General features: G+C 44.7%; 1 protein-coding gene across 1 annotated transcript in view; it reads left to right on the top strand.

Annotated features, from left to right (window-relative positions):
• npas3 (neuronal PAS domain protein 3) overlaps nucleotides 1–13,335 on the top strand; it is a 387,868-nt gene that overhangs the window by 96,498 nt on the left and 278,035 nt on the right. Inside the window, exon 2 of the mRNA XM_086274721.1 lies at nucleotides 3,653–3,751. Coding sequence (XP_086130847.1) covers nucleotides 3,653–3,751 — 99 coding nt within the window. The remainder of the gene's footprint in view (nucleotides 1–3,652; nucleotides 3,752–13,335) is intronic.

The raw sequence follows: 13,335 nt of genomic DNA, 5'->3' as shown, positions 1-13,335 counted from the left end.
GTGTTAGCGGCGCTAACGGCTGCAGACAGGAAGATACTGCCAGCACCGGAAACGTGCTCGTCATCTCCGAGCATGAAGTAAGGAGAGCCTTCAAGAGAGTGAACACCAGGAAAGCAGCAGGACCAGACGGCATCCCAGGTCGTATCCTAAGAGACTGCGCATACCAGCTAGCTCCTGTGTTCACTGAGATATTCAACATCTCTTTATCTCAGTCGGTGATCCCCACATGCTTCAAAGAGTCCATCATTGTTCCTGTCCCGAAGAAACCCCACCCTGCTTCTCTCAATGACTATCGCCCTGTAGCCCTCACCTCAGTAGTGATGAAGTGCTTTGAACGCCTGGTCAGAGACTTCATCATTTCTTCACTACCAGACACACTGGACCCACTACAGTTCGCTTACCGTCCAAATCGTTCCACAGACGATGCCATCTCTCATCTCCTCCACACATCACTCACTCACTTGGACACTAGAAGGGGGAATTATGTTAAAATGCTCTTCATAGACTACAGCTCTGCATTTAACACCATAATTCCCTCCACACTCACCACCAAGCTGGAGCATCTGGGACTCAGCTCATCTATGTGTCAGTGGATCTCCAACTTCCTAACTGGCAGACCACAGGCAGTAAGGATGGGCGGACATGTCTCAGCCTCCACCACTCTCAGCACTGGAGCCCCCCAGGGGTGTGTTCTGAGCCCCCTGCTGTACTCTTTGTACACATATGACTGTGTGGCCACTACCAGCTCCACCACCATCATCAAGTTTGCTGACGACACCGTCGTGGTGGGCCTGATCTCTGATAACAACGAGACGGCCTACCTGAAGGAGATTAGGAATCTGGAGAACTGGTGCCAGAGGAACAACCTCCTTCTAAACGTCAGTAAGACAAAGGAGCTGATAGTGGACTTCAGCACTAAGCAGGAGAGGAACTACCAGACCCCCGTCATCAACGAGTGCCCAGTGGAGAGAGTGGACAGCTTCAAATACCTCGGAGTTCACATCACGCAGGACCTGTCATGGTCCTGTCACATCAACACCGTGGTGAAAAAGGCCCGACAGCGTCTCTACCACCTCAGACGCTTGAGAGACTTCCAACTGCCCTCCAAGGTGCTCAGGAACTTTTACTCGTGCACCATAGAGAGCATCCTGGCGGGAAACATCTTAACCTGGTTCGGGAACAGCACCATGCAGGACAGACGAGCTCTACAGAGGGTTGTGCGGTCAGCTGAGCGCACCATCCGCTCCGAGCTCCCTGACCTGCGCTCAATCTACAGCAGGCGGTGCTGGACCAAGGCCAGGAAGATCGTGAAGGACCTCAGCCATCCCAACAACAGACTGTTCTCTCTGTTGAGGTCAGGAAAGCGATTCCGCTCCCTGAAGACCAACACAGAGAGACTGAGGAGGAGCTTCTTCCCGCAGGCGATACGGTCTCTCAATCACACCACCACACAGTACTGACCCACACATACAGTTCTTACACACACACTGGACTTTCTGGACTTTGGTTTTGCACAACACTGGTCACTATATTCTTCATTTCCGGTTAATACTTGTACAGCTGCTGTTATTGTGTATATATTTATTTATATTTAGATTTCTTCATACATTCTTATATAGTTCTATATTGTGTATTTTGTTGTACAGTTATTTTATTTTCAACTTTAATTTATATATTTATCTTTATCTTATTCTTCCCAGTTAAATTTACCCTTCATTCTAATTTGTGTTGTACAGTTATTTCATTTTTAACCTTAATTTATATTTTATTCCTTCCTAGTTAAATTTACCCTTTTTAATTTTTCACATTTATTTCCTATCTTATTCATAGCCTTTTCCTTTTTTGTTCTCTTTAGGTCACGAGCAGTTGTCCAAGCATTTCACTACATATCGTACTGTGTATGACTGTGTACGTGACAAATAAAATTTGAATTTGAATTTGAATTTGAACCTTTATCATCCAACTTTACAGTTTTGTCTCCCCTTAATTAGTGTGGCTTCTTGTAGAGGGTACATGATGTTAACACTGTAAGAAAGACTGTAAGTAATTGCCCTGTGTGGCAGTTAGATTTGGGGGATTTTATTTAGAAAATAGGTGAGTTGGTGGCCCAAGTGGAATAGTTTAAGTATGTGTGGGTCTTGTTCACAAGTGAGAGCCGCGAGGGATTGACAGGCGGATTGAGGAGGGTTAGTCATGACACACAGGAAAGTCTATGGCTCTGTGCTTGCTGCCTCTGCAAACTGGTCCCAGATAAGCAGCAGAAAATGGATGACTGGACCATCTTTGCACATTCTATAGTGAAATACGTGTTGTGCCTTTTTTTAAGTAGATCCTAAAAAAGTATGTCACTGACACACAGGAAGCAGTTTGATCACATGTCAAACTTTCAAACTTCAGTCACGCATTCAGATCAGCAACAAACTTGATGAAACACGTGTAAGACGAGGAAGTAACGCAGCTTCACTGTGGAGCTAGCTAAGCTAGCTAAGCTCAAATGCATGGAAAGTGGAGAAGTAGCAGCAGAAGGATATAAAAAAAAGAATAAAAAAGACGGGTAAATAAACGAATTAAACAGTTTGTCTGCCTCCAGTTGTTCATGCAACAAAGTAAAAACAGACTGACTGCATCTGTTGACTCAGTGAGTCGCTCTTCCAATGCCTGAAAGAAGAAGCTACAAAAACCCCAAAGTGACTCGTGTTAAGGGAAGTAAAGTTTGCAGATAAACTCGCACTGTATTACTAAAGTACATTAATTTACTCTGCTGTGCTGATGCTGGATTGTTTGTGGCGGTTAAATAACAGAGTAGTAAGTCATCACACACCGTGATTCAATGCCAGTACGGTAATATTTTTGCAGCAAAGTTACCAACATATCGTTAACTTGTTATGGAAAACATCTGTTATGGAAATTTAGTTTTCCTGTTAGCCAGTACCACATGTATAAGTGTGTAGCCTACATTTATTGCTTTCTGAGATGTCTATTCTTTCATAGGTAAATATTGTGCTTTTAAGTACTAAACTTATTTTTGGGGGGGAAATATCACATAAGTTGACATAGTATATTTAATATTTGCACCATATATCATTTATAGCAACCTTTTTCATATGGGTGCTGATAGCATTTGTGGTCCTGATAATGCTGAGTGTGCTACCCCCAGTTCACACAGATATCGCCATATTACATCACATCTGCAGGACCCTCTATGTTAAAGATATTCCCGCAGCTATCGCAGCTGCCTGTTTATGAGTAATTAAACAAAGTATTTGGATTCTTTTTTGAGTGTTATTTTCATATAGACTTGAGACTGAGAGGTCCACAGTTTGTTGTCCACTGAGCTGGAAATGCCCAATCTTTCATTAGTTTTTTCACATGAACTGCCAAATTATCATTTACCTACTGCTTATCTGCAGAATATATTTTGCATCTAATTCTCTGATTTTCCATGACATTTGCACTGTGCTTTGTATGGTTATTTTGTCTTTGGTTCCTATGCTCTGCTCCTACGTTTTTGTCTTTGTTCATTTGATTTTCCTGTTTTCTCCCTCTTATTCTTCATTTAAGTCTTGTTTTTACTCCCACTTCTTCTTCTTCTCCTTTTTTCATGTGGCTGTCGTTAAAGAACCTCTTCACGTTTTTTTTGTGTGTTTCGCAGTGACCCCTACTGGGAGCGGCCAGCTAATGCAGGCAGCTGCTCCGCCGCCCGGCCCAAGACCCTTCACCTGGCCGGCCAGCAGCATACCTCCTCACCATGGTAACGTTTGTGTGTGCTCCTTGTAGCAGTAGCAGTAGCAAAACCAGTAGTATAACTTCCCTGTGTGTGTGTGTGTGTGTGTGTGTGTCATCAACAAAGAGTGGTATGAATGGATTGCCAAACCCTTTTTACTGTTGTTTTATTGTTGTTGGTTCATATACAGATTTGTCTCAGTAGCATTAAAAGGAAGGGATGTACGTTCGTTTTCATGCATTGCCATTTAATTTGCAGCTGATTTTCTAAGACGTTAAAGACGTAAGGATCACCAATTCAACTTGTTCCATTCAATTTCATTCCAGGATAGGCCTTAAAATGGAACGACTTCCAGCACTGATGTGACTGGTTCTTTGGAAGACATTTTTGCTTTGATTCACTTGTGCTGGCACCCAACTCAATTTCTGGCATCAGGGATCCTCTGGCCTCATTTTACCTGACGTATTATGTTGCATAAGAATAACCCTGATGAATTCCATGCAGACAGTCATACATATTGTCAGTTTTGGAAAAACTGAACAGCTCCATCTTGTTGGGCATTGGTTGCATCACTGTTGTAAAGAACTGCTACCTCTAGAGAAAAGTTGAACTGATACCCCAAAATGACTTATTTGCTAAAGCCAGGTATCAAAGTATCACCCAGGGTTAATGTTCTGCATCCAAAAATTGCATTTCATTTAGTCATTTTCTGGGAATTGTACATCTATTTCCCACAGGTCAGCAACAAGGAATTTACTATGCCATCAAATATTATTTTGAACTAACTAGAAAAAATGAACAAAGCGTCATAACATCCAAAGTGAATGTGGGCCTTCTGCTCCACCATCTCCAATTTGCCTGAAAGTTTCATGGTTCAAAGTCTGGGCAAAGATGTTTGCTGTGAAACTTTTTACATATATTGAAAAAATACACGTTTTCAAGATATGTTTTTGAAAAATGGTCTAGTTCCAACATTTTTTTTACACTTTGACATTTGAAGCAATTTTTGAACATGAATATCTCAAAAACTATAAAAAATGCCTGAAATTTTCACTGATCTTTCCTACCATTAAAATAAACCAGGATCTGTAATGTTGGACCAATAAATAGGAAAATCTATATTTGAACGCACACTCATAAAAAACACAAAAAAGTAAACAAACCATCCACGTATTCACATCCGCTTATCCGGGGCCGGGTCATGGGGGCAGCAGCCTGAGCAGAGCAGCCCAGGCCTCCCTCCCTGCCCAGAACACCTCACCCAGGATCAGCGGCTCTACTCTGAGAAAAAAAAAAACTGCTATTTAACCTTTTATGCTGGACTGAGCAAATATAAGTTCAGTGACAAAAAAAAATATTAGTAAACAATTCTAGGATTTCCAGATAGTGTGCAAATTATAATTGCAAAAATAATGAACTTTGTTAAATATGTAACTATTTTTCCTTTTTGAGACCTACTCTACCTTCCATTTGTAAAACCTACTGGAAGTCTTATAATGCAGGTTAAGAGACCTCCAGGGCAGTAGGATAGTAGTAGAATAGGTCACTAGAATAAAACTTCTCTTCAGATACAAATAGACTACCTACTGAAATTTTTGTTGTTGTTCCATAATTTGTTATATATGATTAATTAACAATGGCAGTTGAAAGAATATAGCCTTTTCTTAATTTTTCTGTCTAAGAAGTTCATATAATAAAGTATTCCACATGCTCTATTTGAATTATTGTGAAATTCAACTATATGTCATTGAGATATTGTCACAATTTGGCTTTTGTAATTTTCATTAGTGTGTGCTTAAATATGAAACTTTGCAGGATGACTTGAAAGCCAAAATCCAGAGATTTTCTGATGTGTCTGTACCCAAATGACAGATTGTGATTGATTTTGATGTTAAGAAATACCAGTGAAACTTTCAGGCCTTTATCTTTAATAGTTGAGATTTCCGTGTTCAAACATTACCTCAAACATTACCTCAAATGTCAAAAGTGCCAAAAATCATACTGGGAGTGGGTCAACAGACCACTTAAATATGTGTATGTATGTGTATATATTAGGGGTGCAACGATATTCGTATCGATATTGAACCGTTCGATACAGTGCTTTCGGTTCGGTACGCATATGTATCGAACAATACAACATTTGTAATTTATTTTATCAATTTTCCTTCTGACGATGCTGTCTGTGTTGAGCGCTCAGTGAATCTGCATTCGACTACTCCGCCTAGGCTCGACAGTGCAGCCTAGGCGGAGTAGTCGAATGCAGATTCACTGAGCGCTCAACACAGACAGCATAGTCAGAAGGAAGAGCGCAGGGCAAGCTAGCAAGACAGAAGTTAAGCTCTCCTTGTAACAGGCAAATTGAACCTCATTCAGATCTGGCGTTTGGAATTATTTTGGTTTTCATGCGACGTATGACCCTGAAGGTAAGCGAGTCATGGACTAAAGTAAAACAGTATGTTGGATGTGCCATGCAATGCTCAATTACATTGGTGTGAACTAGTGTGTTAGCGCAGTTAGCTCGTTAACGTGTTGGCCGTCTAGCCCCATGCACGGAGCGATCGGCGGTAGCTCGTTAACGGAGATTTGCCGTGTTGTGGCGTTAAGGTCATTTCAACGAGATTAACCTGAAAGCACTAGTGGGAACACAACGAATATGACTGCACATTTACGCCGACATCATCCTAGTGCAAAGACAAATACAACAAGCATGCTACTAACTTTAGCCGAGTCATTTAGACAGCTGTTAGCACATGATTCTCCTTATGCTGCTGAGAATATAGCCCAGAAGAAGCGGATAGTATAGCTTTTATTTTGGAAAGAGCCATTTCTCTGTAATAAACTCTCTTTTCCAAAGATGATGTGATTCCTCAATCAGATACAGGGCTCGCAATATCGCTAGCCCGACGTCCCGGAGCTAGCGATTTTTTCAGTCGGGCTACCAAAATCTATCTCTTCCCTGCCCGTCGGGCTATTGTAGGAAAAATATATGTCAGTGCTTTTGCATTCTTTCAGAAATGTAGCTGGGTAATTATGTCATTGGCATCGGTGAGCCACTGTCAATATGTGACATATTGAAGTCGCGTTTGAATTTGCGCTTGTTTTTTTGCTTTCACTTTGCAATCGTGCGAACTGTGTATAGAGAGCGACAGCACTGATCTGTGAGTGATGATAATTTGTGCACCAATTCCTCTGACATCGTCTTATTAATCGTTAGCTTACTATGCAAACATGACAAGTGAAATCTCCCGCAGCAAGCTTAAACATGTGAGAGGTTGATCGCGCAGAGAATCGCTGAGCTTATGTGAGTGCATGTGTAAAAGCATTTCAGTTCTGCTGAGCCAAATAAGACAGGTCAGGGTGAAGAAGTGACAGCCAAAGAAAAGCTTACCACAAAACGGAGAAGTTATGACAAATCAGACTATAAGGCAAAAAGAAAGTGCAGCTTTATGGTTTCATGGACAAAAGAATTTCTGTGGCTGCAATATGATGAGCTAAATAACCAGGGCTGCACATAAGTGGTCCGCAGGTGCGCATTCGCTGTCAAAATAAAAAACACGCACAAGGGTTAGGGTTAAATTTAAAAACTGTACTTTTGAGTTAAAATCTATATTTATAATTTTAATAAATGACAAATAAAAAATGCATGAACATTTTTTTTGTATCGAAAAAATATCGAACCGTGACACCAAAGGATCGAACCGAACCGAACCGTGAATTTTGTGTATCGTTGCACCCCTAGTGTATATATATATAAAAACACCCAGCGCGCCCCTGCGGGCGGTTTATCCTTCAAGCTCGGGTCCTCTACCAGAGGCCTGGGAGCTTGAGGGTCCTGCGCAGTATCTTAGCTGTTCCCAGGACTGCGCTCTTCTGGACAGAGATCTCCGATGTTATTCCCGGGATCTGCTGGAGCCACTCGCCTAGCTTGGGAGTCACCGCACCTAGTGCTCCGATTACCACGGGGACCACCGTTACCTTCACCCTCCACATCCTCTCGAGCTCTTCTCTGAGCCCTTGGTATTTCTCCAGCTTCTCGTGTTCCTTCTTCCTGATATTGCTGTCATTCGGAACCGCTACATCGATCACTACGGCCGTCTTCTTCTGTTTGTCTACCACCACTATGTCCGGTTGGTTAGCCACCACCATTTTGTCCGTCTGTATCTGGAAGTCCCACAGGATCTTAGCTCGGTCATTCTCCACCACCCTTGGGGGCATCTCCCATTTTGACCTCGGGACTTCTAGGTTATACTCGGCACAGATGTTCCTGTACACTATGCCGGCCACTTGGTTATGGCGTTCCATGTATGCCTTGCCTGCTAGCATCTTGCACCCTGCTGTTATGTGCTGGATTGTCTCTGGGGCATCTTTACACAGCCTGCACCTGGGGTCTTGCCTGGTGTGATAGACCCCAGCCTCTATGGATCTTGTACTCAGAGCTTGTTCTTGTGCTGCCATGATTAGTGCCTCTGTGCTGTCTTTCAGTCCAGCTTTGTCCAGCCACTGGTAGGATTTCTGGATATCAGCCACCTCCTCTATCTGCCGGTGGTACATACCGTGCAGGGGCCTGTCCTTCCATGATGGTTCCTCGTCTCCCTCCTCTTTCTTGGGTTTCTGCTGCCTGAGGTATTCACTGAGCACTCGGTCAGTTGGGGCCATCTTCCCAATGTATTCTTGGATGTTCCTTGTCTCATCCTGGACTGTGGTGCTGACACTCACCAGTCCCCGGCCCCCTTCCTTCCGCTTAGCGTACAGCCTCAGGGTGCTGGACTTGGGGTGAAACCCTCCATGCATGGTAAGGAGCTTTCTTGTCTTTATGTCAGTGGCTTCTATCTCCTCCTTTGGCCAGCCTATTACCCCAGCAGGGTACCTGATCACGGGCAGGGCGTACGTGTTGATGGCCCGGATCTTGTTCTTACCATTCAGCTGACTCCTCAGGACTTGCCTGACCCTCTGCAGGTACTTGGTGGTTGCAGCCTTTCTAGCGGCCTCTTCATGGTTCCCATTTGCCTGCGGGATCCCCAGGTACTTGTAACTGTCCTCTATGTCTGCAATGTTGCCTTCTGGTAGTTCAATCCCCTCAGTTCTGACTACCTTCCCTCTCTTTGTTACCATCCGACTACACTTCTCCAGTCCGAACGACATTCCAATGTCATTGCTGTATAGCCTGGTAGTGTGGATCAGTGAATCGATGTCTCGTTCACTCTTGGCATACAGCTTGATGTCATCCATGTACAGGAGGTGGCTGACAACTGCTCCGTTCCGTAGTCGGTATCCGTAGCCAGTCTTGTTAATGATCTCACTGAGGGGGTTCAGGCCTATGCAGAACAGCAGTGGGGACAGAGCATCTCCTTGGTAGATCCCGCACTTGATGGTAACTTGTGCTATGGGCTTGGAGTTGGCCTCTAGTGTTGTACGCCACATCCCCATTGAGTTCCTGATGAAGGCTCTTAGGGTCCCATTGATCTTGTACAATTCTAGGCATTCCAGTATCCAGCTGTGGGGCATTGAGTCATAGGCCTTCTTGTAATCAATCCAGGCAGTGCACAGGTTGGTCAGTCTGGTCTTGCAGTCTCGGCTGATTGTTCTGTCTACCAGTAGCTGGTGTTTTGCACCTCTGGTATTCTTGCCAATTCCTTTCTGTGTCCCGCTCATGTATTGACCCATGTGCCTGTTCATCTTAGCCGATATGATGCCTGACAGGAGCTTCCATGTAGTACTGAGGCAGGTTATTGGTCGGTAGTTGGAGGGGACTGGTCCCTTCTTGGGGTCCTTGGGGATCAGGACCGTCCGGCCTTCAGTTAGCCATTCCGGGTGTCTCTCGTTAACTAGCAGCTGGTTCATTTGTGCTGCCAGACGCTCGTGGAGTGCAGTCAGCTTCTTCAGCCAGTAGGCGTGAACCATGTCGGGCCCTGGTGCTGTCCAACTCTTCATACTGGAGACCCTTTCTTGGATATCTGCCACTGTGATGGTTACTGGACCCTGTTCAGGGAGGTCGCTGTGGTCTGCCCTCAGATCCACTAGCCACTGAGCATTGCCGTTATGGGTTGCATCCTTCTCCCATATGCTCTTCCAGTATTGCTCCGTCTCCAGCCTTGGTGGTGCTGTTCTCTTATTGTTCCCTTGCCACTGAGAGTACACCTTTGCTGGTTCTGTGGAGAACAGCTGGTTTATTCTCCTGCCTTCTATCTCTCTGGTGTACCTCCTCAAGCGGCTGGCCAAGGCTGTGAGTCTTTGCTTGGCAGTTTCCAAGGCCTCAGGTATGGACAGCTTGCTGTATTTCTTAGGCACCTTATTTGTCGCACCTTTCTGCAACTCCGTTAGTTGGCTAACCTCCCTCCGTGCTACTTTGATCTTGCCCTCTAGCCTCCTTCTCCATGGAGGGTACTGCCCCTTGTGGCTGTTCAACTTGTAGCCAAGCATCTCACTGATCACTGCTGCCGTATTGTAGATCAGCTTGTTAGTGTCGGTAATCGTGGTTGTAGGTATTGCCCGTAGTGCTGCATTAACATCATCTAGCAGACCTTCTGAGGGTACTTCACGTAATCTTGGTAACCGGCTACGGGGGATCCAGGTTTCAAGCTTGGCCATGATCCTATTTTTCAGGTCAGCTCCTCTCGCACTCAACGATCCTTCTCCTATCGCACTTGGGGCTATGTACCCAATCTCGGGTGGGGGTGATGATATCTCCCCCCTGACCTGGCGTCCTGACTCCTCCTTGCCGTAGCATTTGTGTTGTACCTCGTCAATCTCTAGCTGTGAGAGCAGTCCCTTCTTTCGAATGTTGGAACACTGAGCTACTAGTTGTTTCGCCGTCATTGTGGATGTTGGGTATCGAAGAATCCATAGGTCCCTCATCCTATTCATGTAGCCCCTTCCGCCGGGGTTACTTGCGTAGTAGCATTCCAACAACGCCCTGTTTTCGTCCCTTGCCCACCGATGCCTTCTTGTTCCAGTAGCCCACTTTTCGTCAGGGTGCCCTGGTTCCTCAACACCTGACGCGGACCTTGTTGATCCGGGCGACGTCCGAGCCGGCATGCCTTCATATTTATCTGTCTCGCTCATGTCTGCGGTAGGCTTGCTTAGCATAGGGGGTCTAGCCTTAGGACCCTTACTGGATACAGACGCCCCAGGCAGGAATCGAACTTGCGATCCTCTGTTCCAAAGGCGTGTAGTTTAACCACTACGCTATCCAGCTGCCATATATATATATATATATATATATATATATATATAATATAGTGAATCTGCGTTCGACTACTCCGCCTAGGCTGCACTGTCGAGCGCAGATCCACTGAGCGCTCAACACAGACAGCATAGTCAGAAGGAAGAGCACAGGACAAGCTAGCAAGGCAGAAGTTAAACTCTCCTTGCAACGATACACAAAATTCACGGTTCGGTTCGGTTCGATACTTTGGTGTCACGGTTCGATATTTTTTCGATACAAAAAAATGTTCATGCCTTTTTAATTTGTCATTTATTAAAATTATAAATATATATTTTAACTCAAAAGTACAGTTTTTAAATTTAATGTTGCTGAAACAACAAAGGGATAAAATAATAAATCTATCTGATCGAGAAATCACTCATCTTTGGAAAAGAGAGTTTATTACAGAGAAATGGCTCTTTCCAAAATAAAAGCTATACTACACGCTTCTTCTGGGCTATATTCTCAGCAGCATATTAAACATATCAGGTCCCCATAAGGAGAATCATGTGCTAACGGCTGTCTAAATGACTCGGGTAAAGTTTGTAGCATGCGTGCTTGTTGTTTTTGTCTGCTTCCACTTGTCTTTGCACTAGGATGATGTCGGAGTAAATGTGCAGTCATATTCGTTGTGTTCCCACTAGTGCTGCGTTAATCTCGTTAAAACGCCACAACACGGCAAATCTCCGTTAACGAGCTACTGCGGATCGCCCTGTGCGTGGGGCTGGACGGCCAACACGTTAACGAGCTAACTGCGCTAACGCACTAGTTCCTACCAATGTAATTGAGCATTGCGTGGCACATCCGACATACTGTTTTACTTTAGTCCATGACGTGCTTACCTTCAGGGTCATACTCACATGAAAACCAAAATAGTTCCAAACGCCAGATCTGAATGAGGATGGGGGAGGTTCAATTTGCCATGTTGCAACGAGAGCTTAACTTCTGTCTCGCTAGATTGCCCTGCGCTTAGTGAATCTGCGTTCGACTACTCCGCCTAGGCTGCACTGTCGAGCGCAGATCCACTGAGCGCTCAACACAGACAGCATCGTCAGAAGGAAAGTTGATAAAATAAATTACAAATGTTGTATTGTTCGATACATATGCGTACCGAACCGAACACTTCAACTGTGAGAGACAGAATGTGAAAAAAAAATCCATGAATCCACATGGTAGGATTTGTAAAGAATTTATTCGTAAATCAGGGTGGAAAATAAGTATTTGGTCAATAACAAAAATACAACTCAATACTTTGTAACATAACCTTTGTTGGCAATAACAGAGGTCAAACGTTTACTATAGGTCTTTACCAGGTTTGCACACACAGTAGCTGGTATTTTGGCCCATTCCTCCATGCAGATCTTCTCGAGAGCAGTGATGTTTTGGGGCTGTCGCCGAGCAACACGGACTTTCAAGTCCCGCCACAGATTTTCTATGGGGTTGAGGTCTGGAGACTGGCTAGGCCACTCCAGAACTTTCAAATGCTTCTTACGGAGCCACTCCTTTGTTGCCCGGGCGGTGTGTTTTGGATCATTGTCATGTTGGAAGACCCAGCCTCGTTTCATCTTCAAAGTTCTCACTGATGGAAGGAGGTTTTGGCTCAAAATCTCACGATACATGGCCCCATTCATTCTGTCCTTAACACGGATCAGTCGTCCTGTCCCCTTGGCAGAAAAACAGCCCCATAGCATGATGTTTCCACCCCCATGCTTCACAGTAGGTATGGTGTTCTTGGGATGCAACTCAGTATTCTTCTTCCTCCAAACACGACGAGTTGAGTTTATACCAAAAAGTTCTACTTTGGTTTCATCTGACCACATGACATTCTCCCAATCCTCTGCTGTATCATCCATGTGCTCTCTGGCAAACTTCAGACGGGCCTGGACATGCACTGGCTTCAGCAGCGGAACACGTCTGGCACTGCGGGATTTGATTCCCTGCTGTTGTAGTGTGTTACTGATGGTGACCTTTGTTACTTTGGTCCCAGCTCTCTGCAGGTCATTCACCAGGTCCCCCCGTGTGGTTCTGGGATCTTTGCTCACCGTTCTCATGATCATTTTGACCCCACGGGATGAGATCTTGCGTGGAGCCCCAGATCGAGGGAGATTATCAGTGGTCTTGTATGTCTTCCATTTTCTGATGATTGCTCCCACAGTTGATTTTTTCACACCAAGCTGCTTGCCTATTGTAGATTCACTCTTCCCAGTCTGGTGCAGGTCTACAATACTTTTCCTGGTGTCCTTCGAAAGCTCTTTGGTCTTGGCCATGGCGGAGTTTGGAGTCTGACTGTTTGAGGCTGTGGACAGGTGTCTTTTATACAGATGATGAGTTCAAACAGGTGCCATTCATACAGGTAACGAGTGGGGGACAGAAAAGCTTCGTACAGAAGACGTTACAGGTCTGTGAG

Source organism: Aulonocara sp. 'chitande type north' Nkhata Bay, linkage group LG19 (assembly GCF_057382095.1).
Source record: "Aulonocara sp. 'chitande type north' Nkhata Bay isolate Kocher_YH1m ecotype deep benthic linkage group LG19, A_spYH_male_GT1.1, whole genome shotgun sequence".
Taxonomy (NCBI): domain Eukaryota; kingdom Metazoa; phylum Chordata; class Actinopteri; order Cichliformes; family Cichlidae; genus Aulonocara; species Aulonocara sp. 'chitande type north' Nkhata Bay.
This window is presented reverse-complemented; position numbering and strand designations above follow the sequence as displayed.